General features: G+C 40.0%; 1 protein-coding gene and 1 long non-coding RNA gene across 3 annotated transcripts; one reads left to right on the forward strand and one right to left on the reverse strand.

Annotated features, from left to right (window-relative positions):
* Positions 1-212: 212 nt before the first annotated feature.
* LOC114562694 (uncharacterized) lies at positions 213-1,626 on the reverse strand. Of its 2 annotated transcripts, XR_003693521.1 has the most exons (5): positions 1,380-1,626; positions 1,111-1,175; positions 825-1,003; positions 554-741; positions 213-447 (listed from the first exon to the last, which is right to left on the reverse strand). It is a non-coding gene; the product is annotated as an uncharacterized LOC114562694 (long non-coding RNA). The 2 variants fall into 2 exon arrangements; XR_003693520.1 differs by having other exon boundaries at positions 1,111-1,623.
* A 10,686-nt stretch (positions 1,627-12,312) lies between these two features.
* Positions 12,313-15,057, forward strand: LOC114562456 (piggyBac transposable element-derived protein 3-like). Its single transcript, XM_028588828.1, has 4 exons — positions 12,313-12,510; positions 12,848-12,955; positions 13,102-14,504; positions 15,007-15,057. Exons 1-4 carry the CDS (start codon positions 12,483-12,485, stop codon positions 15,055-15,057), a joined length of 1,590 nt encoding a protein of 529 aa, XP_028444629.1. The 5' UTR covers positions 12,313-12,482.
* Positions 15,058-15,895: the final 838 nt, after the last annotated feature.

Consider the following 15,895-nt stretch of genomic DNA (forward strand, 5'->3'; position numbering starts at 1 on the left):
TAACACATTACAGTACAATTTAAGAAAATAAATTGCAATAAAACTGTTAAACTACAAACCTAGAACAGAATACATGCTAGATGTATGCATATATTATTTAATAAACACTTAAACAATACAAAAACAAAAAAACATAATGGAATCTTTGAAAAAATGTATTATATCAACAATATAGTGGAACTGGTGCAGTTCATATCACTCAGGTAGGAAAACATTCAGAGCAAAACAACAATTACGAATGAACTGGCTGAACATTCAACAGGTCTATACTGAACAAATTCAAATTCCTATTAAAAAGCTGCTATTAAGAGCCATTAGCTCTACTTGCAAGCAAGTATTCTACTTTGAATAAACTTTACCATTTTAGACTCCCCTCCTGGCATTTCACGTGACCAAGTTTCAAACAACTTTGATGCAGCATCCCCATGCAGGACAAGCCTGTGCAATCTATAAAATGGAAAACACATTTTTAAAACCAATTCAATGTGGCACACTAATAAAACATTATAAACAATGCATCCTTATATGTAAGATCATATTTCCCTATACCTACCATGCCTTTGGTCATTAGGTGAGGGAACTCTTCGAGGATCTGATCGATGGTCCAATTGTTGTCCCTAATCCACTTGGCCCTGTAGACTGCTGTGTTCGGCATGTAGGTCTCTATCTGGCTGAGGGGCTGAGAATCATTTCCCAACCATTCTTTAAGCTGTGACCCACGTTCGTCTGATATGGTACGGTCTGTAAAAAAGAACAAGAAAGTTGTCATTCACTGAAATATGGATGTTTTGCTTCATCAAATAATTTTTCAGTTTAATAATTACCTGGTATGAGAGCCCTTGCAAGAGCGCCATCATCTGGCGTTTGTGGTGGTGTCTGTGCCGTGCTCTGCGACCTGCTGGTTGATCTCAGCCGCTTCCTGACGTTCCGCAGCCTTTCCTCCAGGAATCCAATGGCCGGCTCTATTCATCTATTGGAGTCACTTTGACATATTACGTGGAAGCTATTGAAAAAAAGAGGAAATTATATTTCATAAGAATTCATGTCTGAAAAGGGCTTTAGTAGCAATGCAGACTTGATATGCTGTGGATGGGAAAACATATTTCTTACCTTTTAAATCTTTCGACAAGGTCTGGCACTCTGTCATAGTGTTAATGACAAAGCTATCCGTTGATCTGAAACAAACACAAAAAGAGCTTAAGCAAAGATACAATTGCTATTGTATTAACTATTCAGATATCACCATGTAAAAGCAATGCAGACTAACAGCAGAATGTAATCCAATGTGAAGATAACAGCCATTTTATTTAGCATCACAATCCTCCCTCTTTACCTATACAATTCATATGACAAATTGCATGCATGTAAATTGTTTTTACCTTTTTACAAGAATATTTGTGGCTGCTCAAAGCATAGCCTTCAGGGCACGAGTGTCAGTACAACAGTACAGCAGTGGTTCCCAAACTTTTTATTATATATTTCTTAACCCTTAACTCAAGTGGCCCTTGTCGTTTGCCAGGCCGCCATTTTAAATAAGCATTTGTTCTTATCTATTATGGGTCACCACATTACTAGTCTGGGCTCCAATTATTCAATAATTGAATGATATTCTCTCCCGGATCCACCTAGCTCCGCCCCGCTCCGCCCCCCACTCAGCGCAGCAGAGAGCAGCCAGACCAAGACGAACATGAGAATGGATGACGACCTGTTGGAAATTGAATTTCCAAAGACTTTCAGCGTTCACCGAGAGGTGAAACGCCTTTCCATATCCAGCACAGACTTGAATCAAGATCGCCTAGTGTCTATATTTAAAGTAAGTAAGTTTGGTGCTTTTAACTTAATAGCTAATTTCATTTTAACCATGTTCACGGACTAGCTAGCTAGCTAGCTAAGTTAATGTTAACTAGCTAGCTAAGTCACTGTACAGTGTAGCACGTTCTTCAAAAAATTACCTAAATTAAAATGTTTTCTAGGGTGTAGCCTACAGATGTGGTGTTTGTAACTACATACTAAGGCTATATATTTTGTGGATTGTGCTACAAAACTATCAACCTCCGTAGCACTAAATTTGTAAAAGAAAAGTTCAAGTACAGCCCTGCTTGTGTTGATGGCGATTAGCAAACTGTTGATGGCTAAACTGCAGAGTATTGTAATAAACACTACGAAACGTGATGTACTCAAATTTACCTTAAATTACCCGTGAAAACATACAAAACCACTTAATTTATATTAAGTGGTCCTTATTTTTTATAAAATAGACCCTTAATTTTACCTTAAAATGCCATTTTAAGGTGTCACCCCTTAATCTAGCTACATTTAAGATGTAAGGGGTTCCCTTTATTTGTTGTGATTAAGGAGTAATTAAGGACACTGTAAGTATACCTTAATTTTATTTTAAGGTGTCAATTCAGGGATTCCTTGATTAAGGAGGGAAATCGGAAAAGTAAGGGTTAAATTCAGAAGGTTTTTCTAGAAGGGTTTTAGGGTCAAAAGTAAGGCATCTATAAGGGGTGATATTAAGGGGTTTTGTTTGGTAGTGAACCATGTCTGCATATTTCACCAGGTGGAACCAGATGGAATTTATCTAGAAGATGACATCACCCACGACACATTTTTCCCACGACCAAACGGATCCTTCCAGACAGAACTAATGAGAAATCAAGGATCATTTGCCGTTTGTGGATCAGCCACAGACTTTGCTGGTGTGCATCCTGGTGCGCATCACACATCTACGATCAACCAGCTGCCCTACAATCAACATCTGCGTCATGTCGACACTGGATAATTACGAGATTATAATTCGGAATCTTGTTGAGAATTCAGATTATACTTGCAGGCAAGTGCAAAACTTCTTACAGACGAACTTTGGACTTAACAGGGGGGCAAGCATCTCATCATTATACAAGTTTTGCACAGAGCACAACATACACAGACTTGATTATGCAAGACTAGGAAGGGAAGGGACACATCAACTTGTTGCGTCTGCGGCAGCCTCAAGTGGTCCTGTGTATGGGCGGAGGATGACAACCGGTTTACTGAGAGCGGCAGGGTTCCGGTTAGGTGAGAGAAGTGTCAGACATGCACTTGCACAGATGACCCCAGTGTACACTGAAATGAGGAGAGAAGGCACTGCGAGGCAGATTAACCCTCATGTGTACTATGCGGAGTATGCAGGTCATAAACTACATATGGACCAAAATGAAAAACTGATTGACTTTGGGGTCACAGAGGTGCTTGCAACTGATGGTTTCAGTAGTAAGATAATGGGTTATTCAGTGATGCCCATAAAAAACAATTTGATAATATATGATGAGGTATACCGTGACCTATGTCTCAGGCATGGGTTGTTTGACCAACTTAGAGTGGACTACGGCAGAGTATTTTACCTCTGTTTGTATCAGCAGGACAATCTGCAGGCATACAGAAGAAACACTACCAGACCACCATATATATGGTGGTCTGATTTTGCTTTGATTGGCTCTGTATATACAGAGCCAATCAAAGCAAAATCATACAGCAGAACGCAAGTGGGTAGAAGTTAATTCTAGAGTTAATTATCCCATAAAATCACTCTTATCAGAGATGGCAAATGAAGACCTGATTGACATGGATGATCAATGTACTAAGTTCTGCATCTCCGAATTTGCACAGAGCTGTTGCAGAATTGGTATAAAGAAATTTGTGTTTGCATGGAATGCACATACAATTCCTCAGAAAGGCATTCCTGATGTGTTATTCCAAGTTCACAAGGCAACAACTTCAGTCCCTGAAGGTCTTCTCCCACCTGCGGAGGTTGTGGCTGCAGACTATACAATGTATGGAGGATGCCTTACACATCCAACAGTATATGGAACTGATCCTCTAGAGCAGTGGTTCCCAACCTGGGGTCCGGGCACCCCCAGGGGGGGCGGCAAAGATCACAGGGGGGGCGCGAGTCTTTATCTGGTTTGAGGTTGAGGTAAAAAAAATTGTTTTGCACATGTTAAACAAATGATGATAATACACTAGAATATCTAATGTATACAAAAGTCTGTATGAAAACTATATATTTTGTTGTATCCTCATTTTTCCTGCCGCCACGGCATCACAATTTTATGAATGAAACATGGAGGAGAAACGTAACAGTGCTGATAACTCCTCTGTATCAAAAAAAAAAAGTAGGCTCTATCTCGAGAGTTACCTCAACTTTGGTTTCGGGGGCTCAGCTTTTCTTAGACATGAGTCTAAAAAAAGGAAAAAAGGTTGGGAACCACTGCTCTAGAGGGACAACCTGAACTGCAAGAGCAAAGGGAAGCACTGTTCTAATATAAATTAAGTGGTTTTGTATATTTTCACGGGTAATTTAAGGTAAATTTGAGTACATCACGTTTCGTAGTGTTTATTACAATACTCTGCAGTTTAGCCATCAACAGTTTGCTAATCGCCATCAACACGAGCAGGGCTGTACTTGAACTTTTCTTTTACAAATTTAGTGCTACGGAGGTTGATAGTTTTGTAGCACAATCCACAAAATATATAGCCTTAGTATGTAGTTACAAACACCACATCTGTAGGCTACACCCTAGAAAACATTTTAATTTAGGTAATTTTTTGAAGCACGTGCTACACTGTACAGTGACTTAGCTAGCTAGTTAACATTAACTTAGCTAGCTAGCTAGCTAGTCCGTGAACATGGTTAAAATGAAATTAGCTATTAAGTTAAAAGCACCAAACTTACTTACTTTAAATATAGACACTAGGCGATCTTGATTCAAGTCTGTGCTGGATATGGACAAGCGTTTCACCTCTCGGTGAACGCTAAAAGTCTTTGGAAATTCAACTTCCAACAGGTCGTCATCCATTCTCATGTTCGTCTTGGTCTGGCTGCTCTCTGCTGCGCTGAGTGGGGGGCGGAGCGGGGCGGAGCTAGGTGGAACCGGGAGAGAATATCATTCAATTATTGAATAATTGGAACCCAGACGCAATTGTGTAATTTTCTAAATTTCTCATCCTCTGAATGAAAACAGAAAATTGGAAAAACAGGTTAAAGATCCAATTTTTTAATTTGTCAAGGTGGAAAAAAATGAAAAATTGGATATTTGAACCTATTTTTCTGTTTTTCCAAATGTCTGTTTGTGCTTAGAAAATTGAACTGATAAGCGTTACACTGACTGAGAACGTCTGGCCTGGCTGGAAATTCCTCACTCGCTATTGGATGAAACCACTACTTTTAAACAAGAAAAATCTCTCGTGATTGGTTGACAGGTCTGTCACTGGTTAGGCTATTGGTCAACCTGGGCCATTATTATAATAATAAAATTATATATATATATATATATATTTATTTCATATATGCTATGTTGTATATTCATGTCATGATTATCATAGTTAAAATGATTTGCCACGAACGTGCTGTTTATTCAAAGATAGAGCTTTATTGACACAAAACACAAACGCAATCAGAAAAAATAACTACGTACAAAGCATCGGAGACATACAGCACACACAATAAATATCCCACGCTCACGAGAAGCAGCACCGTCCACACCTAACCCCCGGCCGCCTCGGAGCTGTAGGTAACCGGCAGCATTCGGTCTGAATTCGGTCCATTTTGCAGACGTCTGTGGTGCGTTGTCCTGTAGGTCTATGGTGGCATTTGGCCCACTTCCAAATGCCACCTCACCCGCAGCCAGCACTGTCTCGCTTCCAGCAGCTGTAAAATCAATCAATACAGACAATCAGTACTGCGTGATATTTATTTATGGCCACAACACACCTATGAATGCACCTGAAAAATATTCACATTAACCAAACGGATCTAATCTTACCCTCTTTTCTTCTCGACCGACTCCGAGCTGAACTCTTTACAGCTTCTGCCCGCGATGCCACATCTGGTTGTTTCTAGCTGAAGCTCCTGCGTGCTGTCTGGTGATATGTCTTACAGGCAGCTGGAAAACAATGAAATGAGAGTGCTATGAATAAAAAACATAAGTCACAGTAAAATTAAACATGGAAAGATGAAAAAGTAAAAATTACTTACACACAATGGCGTCATTATCAGCGTCATGTAAATCTGTACTTGCAGACAGCTCCGAGCAAATATAGGTCACGGCCTCGTTATGAGGCGAGGTTAGTCTGTAAAAAAAAAAAAAAAAAAACTATGGTTAAGATCGGTATCTATTAACGTATCTATGTCCTTATACAGAAGAGTTAATGAAATTCATTCAATGAAAGCATATTCTTTGAATCTTACCCTTGCTCCGGTTCGTAGCACCTGCTACAGTTTGTCTCAGAGTTGTGAAGACGGCGGACTGCTTTCTGAAAATTACGAGATAAAAAAAATATACTTTTTTTAAAGCAACTCACCCGCTCAGCTCTGTAATGAATGGCGCTGAATGCAGCCACAGCTCTGTGCTGCTCGCGTTTAAACTTGGTGGGGTTTAAAACATTACTGCCAAGTCTAAGTAGCCTGTTTAACATCCAAAGACAGTCATTGTACGATCAAGAGTTAATAAACAGAACAGACTAGCTCGCCGTTTCATTAATAATCATATACTTACGTTGACTTCTTTTTGAGCGCATCTTTGGAGCCCCGGAGGAGACATGGAGGAGAGAAAATAACCGCTCCAAACGTCTCGAACAACTCCTGTGGGTTTCCAAGTGAAGTTTGACAGAGTGTACCGACAACTCTTTTAACAGTTGGCCTGAAATATCCCCATATTTCGGAGGTTTTTGCTTCAACTCTCAGACTCATCTCCCGAGTCCCGCCGATTTTTTTCAAATGGAAGCAGTGAGGGCGGGGGTAGGGGGCGTGGCAGAATGATAGAGAGAGACCGTGGAGCACATTAACCAGCAGGGCGCGAACAGCGCACATATGGTGTGGAGGTGAATTACAGTGAGTTATAATGGATTACTGGGAAAGCTTAATAATAGGACAATTGAAGTCTGGATTATGAGGCCATTTCAGCCAAACTAATTGTTGAAATAAATTATTTTGTGTATCTTTTTTACATAACACTGGTCATTGCTAATGACATACAAAGTAATTAATCTAGCATACTTTCATTAAATAAATCAATTCAAGCTAAAATTGAAGAGTCTACAATTAAGCTGTACTGAGTCTGATCTATTTTAAAAGATTTTCTTAAAATTAAGTTAATAGCTTTTAGAAAAATGTCACCTGGGGTAAAACTCCCCCTGCTGCTACCCTGATTTGCATTTGTATAGCTCACAGCATTTTCATTTACATGTGAAAGCCTCACCTAGAATTAGAGGGAGGGGGGGTCATGGGGGGACAACTGCCAAGCAAGGCCCACGTCAATTTCCGACAATTTACGGCAGTTTTCGGTGTTGCCTGTAAATTGCCGTGTACAGTCGTAAACCTGAAGTTCCACGACAATCTACAGTGCCGCATACTGACGAAAATCCCACTTTTCATGCAGGGCAACCTCCCAAGATCTACCAGTCCAGTGTCAACATCGCAAACTCATACACTTCGTTTCCAGCCTGCAGTAACTAACCTCACAACACTTGTTCTTGTTGTCACACAACTACTAGACATCACAACACAAACCCTCCCTCTCTCAAACACACACACACACACACACACACACACGCTCACGTGCACACACACACACACACACACACACGCCAATCTGCATGATGAGCAATAGCCAATACTGACCTTAACATGAACCAAACAGAAAAATAAACCAGATACAAAACAGGTAGATCTCTGAGTTTGAAAAAAGGAAATCACTTTGTACCTTAGTGGGAGACCTGGCACTGGGAGGAGGAGGCTAGCTTCTCGTAGTCAGGAGTGTAGGAGCTGGTTGCAAGGCGTAGGCAGGCTGCAAGGTGGTCATCAGTCATTGTTGATCTGTACTTGGACATGATGATTTTCATGTGCGAGAAAGCAGAATCGCACAAATAAGTTAATCCAAAAAGAGCTGTCAGGTTCAAAGCACATCTTCTGAGATTGGGATACTTCTCCTCCACCAGTAGTTTCCAGAACACTACATGCTCTCCAGGTTGAGCGGATTTTGATCTGGCTTTGATCTCAATGTCATTTTGCAATGTCAGAATCTCATCCTTAAGAGCAGAGCTTTCTAAGTCGAAAAGTGATTTGACTTTGGCGGCAATCTCACCAACCACCATCAATACTTGCACCAAGTGGATAACACATAGAGCTAGCTACAGGCTCGATGGATGCAAATCAGTAAAACGCCTCTCAAACTCTGACAAGATGCTCTGAACATGCTCCTCATAATGTGCACTGTCAAGCTGTGTCTCACCTTTACCTTGACGTTGTAGTTCTGCGTGCATGTGCATGTGCAAGTTGCGCAGGTTACCACGCAGTAGCCTGCTTGACATCAGCTGTAGGTTGCTTTTAAACGTGTTCACTGAACTCATCATGTTGACTACATCTTTACCCTTACCCTGCAGCTCTAAATTCAATTCATTGAGCTTGCCAGTGAGATCAGTGAGGAAAGATAAATCTAAAAGCCACTGGTGGTCCTCTAGCTTTGTATGGTAATCCACATGCTTTGAAAGCTTCAGGATTTCTTTGATTTCAGGCAATAGCTCCGTAAATCTGGCCAAAAATTTACCTCTGCTTAACCGCCTAACATCCATTTGAAGCAGCAGGAAAAGCCTTCTCTGCAGACTCCTAGCCTGAATTTAACACACAATCTTCATCGCAATATCCATCATGAAAACATCAGTCCACCATATCAGTCAACTTGTCAAATTGGAGGGAAAAACACTCACATGCGTCAATATCCCTCCTCAGTTGCTCCTCCACATCCACAGCCATTCTCTCACATCGCCTTGTAGTAGTATTGCGGGAGAGTTGCACTTCTTTAATGGCCTTCACGGTCTCTGTTTTATTTTTAAAGTCGTCAAAAAGGCTATCCGCTGCCTCGAGAAAGGCTTCCTTCACCATATCGCCATCATTGAATGGCTTCTTGTGTTGAGCAAGGACGTGACTGACGTGATAGGAAGCAATAGTTGTCTTCGGTTTGGTGAAGATTGACTGCCGTGCTGCAAGCTCTTCTTTCAAATCCTGCAGTTTCGTGGCGCTTAAAGGCGTTTTTGCAGGGAAATCCCTCTCATAGCTCCAGTGTAATGTTTTAAAATGCCGCTCCAGATTCCCTTTCTTTGCCAACGCCACCGTTGCATTGCAATCAAACAAACAGGCTTTGAATGAGAATAAACAAAAAAATAATTTTCCTCCCATTCAGGGTAAAAATAGGCTAACGATTGTGTCATAACCAAGCTACTTAGGTAAAGGTACTTTATTTGTACATGTAGCGAAATTCATTCTCTGCATTTAACCCATCCCTCAAGGGAGCAGTGGGCAGCCAATGACAGTGCCCTTGATCAAGGCACTGCCTGGAGAACCTAGTACATGTTTTTGATTGTGGGGGAAACCAGAGCACCCAGAGGAAACCCATGCAAACATGGGGAGAACATGCAAACTCCACACAGAAAGGCCCCGGAATGACCTGGATTCGAACACAGAACCTTCTTGCTGAGGACACAGTGTGAGGACACAGTGCTAACCACTGGGCCACCATACTACTGTCGCATAGTAGAGGAATTACCGTATAGTACAGGAGAAGCTCGCAGACAGTTTCGACTTATGAAATGAAGATTTGTATGCACTTCATTTAGCGGAGAATATTTCAACTGTTATAGACTTATATGACCCCATTGAATAACGTGTGATGTGTGCCAAAATCTCTACCCGGGACGAAAGTCCTGAAAATGACCACAACAGGTAACACTATTATCACCATAGATATAGAACAATAAATATGACATGACGTCATAATTTATGGCATAACTGTCCACCATCTTACTAGGGTACTGTTTACAATTGTCACCTATGGCAGCAAGTATGGTTATCAGCTGTGCAGCACCTAACTGCTTTACCAGAAGGACCAAAGAGACCAGGAGGCTGCCATCACTTTCTACATGTCAATAGGAGTAGATAGAGTAATTTTCTCTTCTTTTTTTAATTATAAATACAGGAAAGTTGGTGAACTAGCTAGCTAGCTAGTTACGTTGCCTAGCAACTGTTCACAGACCGGCTTAGATGTCAGTTAGTAGTGATTGCTAGCTAGCTCTTAACATCATTTATGAACAGCAAATATCGTTTTAGTTGATTGATTTTTTTACCTCAAATAAGACATTTAGTAACGTTAACGTATAACAGTTTTTTTAACACGTCGTTAATATTGACATACATACATTGACTGCTGCGGCTGATTTCACTCAATCTGTGTTAAGTTTTCAGTTAAATTAAAGTTAACGACAAGTACTGTAACGTTACACACAGAGTAAAGTTACGTTACACAAATCAACAGTAGCCACATCCAGCAACACAGAGCCTAACAGACCAGCCGCACTTAACTGTACATTTTCACCAGCTAACGTTAGCTCCCCAAACATTAGCCATGTTGAATCCTGCTGTCAGTCATCATATATGAACTATTCTATTAACTAGCTATCTATTGTTGTCAGCTTACCTCATGCCTTTACACGATTTTCCTTTCAGTAAAGCAAATTAAAACTTAATAATCCATGTCTTGATGAGGTAAAGTAACTTCCAGAAAGGAGTCCTACTTCAGCAGCAAAGTCTCTGCATTACTATCTTAAATGTAATTTCCATAACGTAAGCGCAATGAAAATTGCAACAAGTCCATCAGCAGTTCTGGTGAAGTCATTATAGTCTTTATCAACAAAAACTCATTGAAGCTAGCGAGGCTCTTCAACTAGCTACTCCGCTCATCGTCAAAACAAACTCCACGCCGGCCAGCTGACAGTAAGAAAACAAACGCTAAACAGGAGGTAGCGGGGTTGATGGGAAATGTGGTCTTATAGTTGAGATTGACATTAAAAAATATTGTTTAATGTATATTAGCCATTCAGAATACCAAAGACAGTTTTTACATATTAAGTCCATGCAAAATTGAAAAAATAAAATTAATACCTGCAATATAAATGCAAAATTATGAGATTATCTTCATAATTGAACAATTTACTTGTTCTCTTGGAGCGCTATCAATCAAAATTCCACCCAAATCTCTCTTTTTGTTTCTTTCTAGAAAGGCACAGTTGTCTTACAGTCATTACTTTGAATTAAAACCACTATTGATGTATTGGTAGAAAAATATAAGGATAATAAAGACAACATGAGCCTCTTTCCCCATTGATTCCAATGGAAGCAATTCTAAAACTTAACCCTGGTAAAATGGCCGCCAAGTGCTTCCATCCTGGAATCGCAAGTCAGAATTACATGTCATATCTATTGTTCTATATCTATGATTATCACACTACAGGTGAATGGAACTTTTTTTTCTCTTTATAGATATCATCATACATTTCTACCAGATTAATCTTCATATTAAAAGAAATACTTTTTGTATTACACTTTGTCTAAAAAATTTAATAAAATATGCAAATTAGGCAATATCTCATTAAATATGCATACATATGAACCCTTGAAGCTACAGATTTTTCTGAGGTGATCACATGTTTACACTGACCATGATTATAAGGTCATAGAAGAGTTTAAGCATTCTGATTTGATATAAAGAAAAATGGCTAAAATACAGTCAACCTATTACATACAACTAGCAACATACAGGAATTGCCAGTTATTTATTAACCTAAACTTTAAAAGCTTACATTTCCTACCTGTTCTAAATATTGCTGTCATCACATCATCATCTCCAACTTTTTTTTTCAACAAAAGTTTACTTGGCAGCCATAGTGACCTGAGTTCATAGCAGAGCACATGGCTGTCAAGCAAGATGACTTATGAGATCAAGAAAAGTAAGGAAATCTACTTTATTCTTTGTGTTGACGTGTACATTTATTACGTCTCATTATCATATGAGTTGTAATTTTGTGTATTTAAATAATTATAATGAATTTGTATCAGTTTTATAATTTACTTTGGTGTGTATTGTAGCTAGCTAATACAGTTTGTTAGCTAGCTAGCGGCTAGTGTTTCTTTTGTTGTTTTTTTTGCAAAATAGGGAAAATGTCATCACCAGTACATCACAACTTGTGATCACATAGTCTCAGACAAGTTGATGAAGTTACAGTGTCTTCAGGTTATGAAGTTATTTCTCACAAAGAACAGATAACTTGGTACATATAATACCAATTACTCATATTTTAAACATTATTTTTACAAAATTCCAAAAGATCTGGAGAGAGTGAGAGAACAACTTATCCATCCAGTGTCACATAGATAATACTTCATTGGACTGGGCTACAGCGGGAAACATTGTAAGATAAGCTTTAACCCCTTCGGACCCTGTGTCCATTGGAATGGTCATGACATATTTTTGTCTCTAGACCAATAAATACTCTGTAATTGAATGATGTCAGCAATGCTGGTTACTGATTGGACCCTGATTATCCAATCAAAATCATGTTTTGACTTTGAGCATGTTCTGAGAGAGTGACAGACATCGGACAAGACAAGCATGGCGGAGCGACTGCAGAGAGGGAAGAGTAAGTGCCTATTTTCAATCAAAAATGTAAATTTATGTTCATGCTGGCCAAACAAATTTGCTGTCAGTATAATTGTAACTGTTACAAGTGATAATATTTGAAGTTATTTCAAACATACATCATATAATTAATGTATAGGATTTTTTCAAAGTCCGATGTCCATTGCAATGGACATCAGGAGGTGGGCAGGTTTAGCTAACACTCACATGTTTAGTGTCAGTATATAAAGAAAAAGAATACATTTAAGCTTTTCATAGGTAAAGTATGGTGTCACAGTTTATTTATTCATGATTACAAAATTTTAAATATATATTTTTTGTACATAATGTTCTTGTAGAGTATAAAGTCGAAGACTTTCTTGAACGTCTCGTAAATGGAGAGTTATCTGAACTTGACTCCTTGAACTCGGGAAATGAGGAGGATGAAACCAGTAGTGAGATAGGTGGTAAGTTTAGCAATGAAGAGTGTTTTTAATTCTTAGTATGTGTTTTTTTATCAATTTAATGTCTTATATGTAAGATATAAATAGAGTGCATAATAGTTCAAGAGTAAGAATACCTAAAATGAGTTAAAATGTGATTGTTTTGTTAGGGACAGAGAGGGACAGTGAAGAGGTTACATGCATGCCAGAAGAACTTGATGTGGCCAATGAGATTGAGCTAGAGGAGAAAGACAGTGTAGTGACAGAGGAGGACAGAGGAAGACAGGAGGAGATGACAGTAACCAGGAAGGAAGAAATCAAGTGGCGTCACAGGCCATTCAATACAATCATGGACACTTCCTTTGAGAATCCTCCAATTCAAGAGGCTCATCCCATGAGACCCTATGAATTCTTCAAACAGTATATACCAGATGAGATCTTCAATTTGATGGCCGACAACACAAATGTTTATGCCTTGCAAAGTGGTACATTAAGTTTCCAACCGACAAGTCCAGGAGAGATCAGAACCGTAATCGGTCTCCACCTTGCTATGGGAGTGTTGAAAATGCCAAGAGTCTCCATGTACTGGGAAGCTGGGATGGACATTGGTATTTTTCAAAACACAATGCCCCGTGACAGATTCTTCCAGCTCCGGTCACATTTGCATTTGGTCAACAATTTGGAGAAGCCAGCTGACAACAATGATGTGTTTTACAAGGTACGTCCTCTCTATGACGCCATACGCAGTAGATGCTTGGAGCTTCCACTAGAGGAGAACCTTTGCGTTGATGAACAAATGGTGCCATTTCGCGGAACTCTGTCTGTCAAACAGTTCATCAAAGGCAAGCCACACCCATGGGGGGTGAAAATATACTTCCTGTGTGGGAAAAGTGGCATGGCCTACGACTTCTTGCTGCACCAAGGCACAAACATGGAGCTATCACAAGAGCACAGGAAGCAGCTAGGACTTGGAGCTGGAGTGGTGTACCATCTTAGCCAGCGGATCACTGAGGCCAACCACAAGTTGTATTTTGACAATTATTTCACAATGTACAATCTTCTGGAGCTGCTGGCTGAGAGGAAAATTCATGCTGCTGGGACAGCAAGGGTCTTTCGCTTTGCCAGGCCTCCTCTACAGTCTGATAAAGAGATGGCCAAGAAGCCTCGAGGAAGCTGTGATGAAGTTGTAAGCCTTGATGGTAAGGTGGCACTGGTCAAATGGTATGACAACAGACCAGTTGTCATGGCCTCCAACATCGTCGGTGTTGGCAGAATGAATGAAGTGCAGCGGTGGGACAAAAAGAAGGCCCAATTTTTGATGGTGTCCCGTCCAGAGGTGGTTAAGCTGTACAATGAAGCAATGGGCGGCGTTGACCTGCTTAATCAACTTGTCAGTCTGTACCGTACAGAAATTCGGTCAAAAAAGTGGACCCTGAGAATGATAACCCATGCTTTTGACATGGCTGTGGTCAACAGTTGGTTGGAGTACAGGCTGGACGCCAAGAGGGCCAATATCCAGACCAAAGACATCCAGGATCTCCTCCATTTCAAGATGAATGTGGCCCAGTGTCTGGTGAGAGTCCATAAAACAGTGGCAGCAAAACGTGGAAGACCCAGTATGTCTCCAGAACCACAGCGTGTCCCCCACAGACCAGCTCACAGACCAGTCCAGGATGTACGGCCTCTACGTGAAGTTCAGTATGACATGGTTGACCACATGCCAAATTATGATGAAAAGAAAGAGGCTACCAGATGCAAGATGCCATACTGTACAGGAAAGACACACGTCTTTTGTGACAAGTGCAACATCCACTTTTGCTTTGTGCCACACCGAAACTGCTTCAAGGCTGCTCATCGAAAATGAGTATGAGTAAGTTAATGTGAGAATTCTTCTCAAGTTCACGTTCCAGTTCCATCCCAAGTAAATGTGCCATCAATTCATTAGCCTACTATAAAAAGTATGGTTATCTGTTGGAAGTTCATGATAGTTTTTTTTCAGGTAATCTTATCTACAATCATACATTTATTGTGTTCATGTGCATGTTCAGATTTCTCATTTCTCTATCTTTATGCAGGCTCTGGGTTTTCCTGGTGATGACCTCACTGCTGTTCCCTACCCACGCTGAGATACCCCTATCAAGTTCATGTGCATGTTCAGAACTGTACACAGACTCAAAACCATGCAAACATCCAGTTCCAGATGTTTACGTCATACCTGATTGATTACTATGTGGAAAAACTCAGCCTTATTTTTCTTAAGTTTTTATGACGTTTTACACCCATGTCGTTGTGGCGTCCACTGGAATGGACATGAAAAACTACTATTAAAAACACGAGTTACCAAAAATGTATTTTTTCCACTTTGTTTTTATGTCAGAATCAGTTAAAAAAAAAGAAATGTACCCAGTCAAAAAAATGCAGGTCTGAAGGGGTTAATTAATTAATTTCAATTTATCTGTGGATTATGGGGGTAAAAAATAGAAACGTGACATGCCATGCTTAAGGCATTTGTTTGAAGTGGGAAATAGTTTATGGTAGAAAAAATTTAATCTAGCTTTTTTGAGCAACCTAACAGTATAATTGTTTATTTTCAGGATGAGGTACCTCTCACTGCTCCTTTCACCTAAACCGATCAATCTCAACAAGTGCATCCTATGCCTATTATCAACAGCAGCTTTGGGTCCAAGCACCATTTACAGACGCCACCTTGATCTTAAATGCAGATGCTTATGGTTTTGTAAGAAAGGGCAGTTTATTAGTCCCGGAGATTGTAATCTCAAAACCTGAAGGTTTGCCAGATCCATGCTCGTGTGGCAAGTGTGCACACAAGAATGGGTGTCCCTGTCGGGTAGCTGGTATCTGTTGTTGCAAGTACTGCAAATGCAAGGGAGGCAATAGTTGTAAAAATCCTATCACTGAATGAGCTCTCATCATCATCCCCATACCTGGACTCTGTTGTGAAAG

This window comes from Perca flavescens, chromosome 10 (genome assembly GCF_004354835.1).
Source record: "Perca flavescens isolate YP-PL-M2 chromosome 10, PFLA_1.0, whole genome shotgun sequence".
NCBI classification, from domain to species: Eukaryota; Metazoa; Chordata; class Actinopteri; order Perciformes; family Percidae; genus Perca; species Perca flavescens.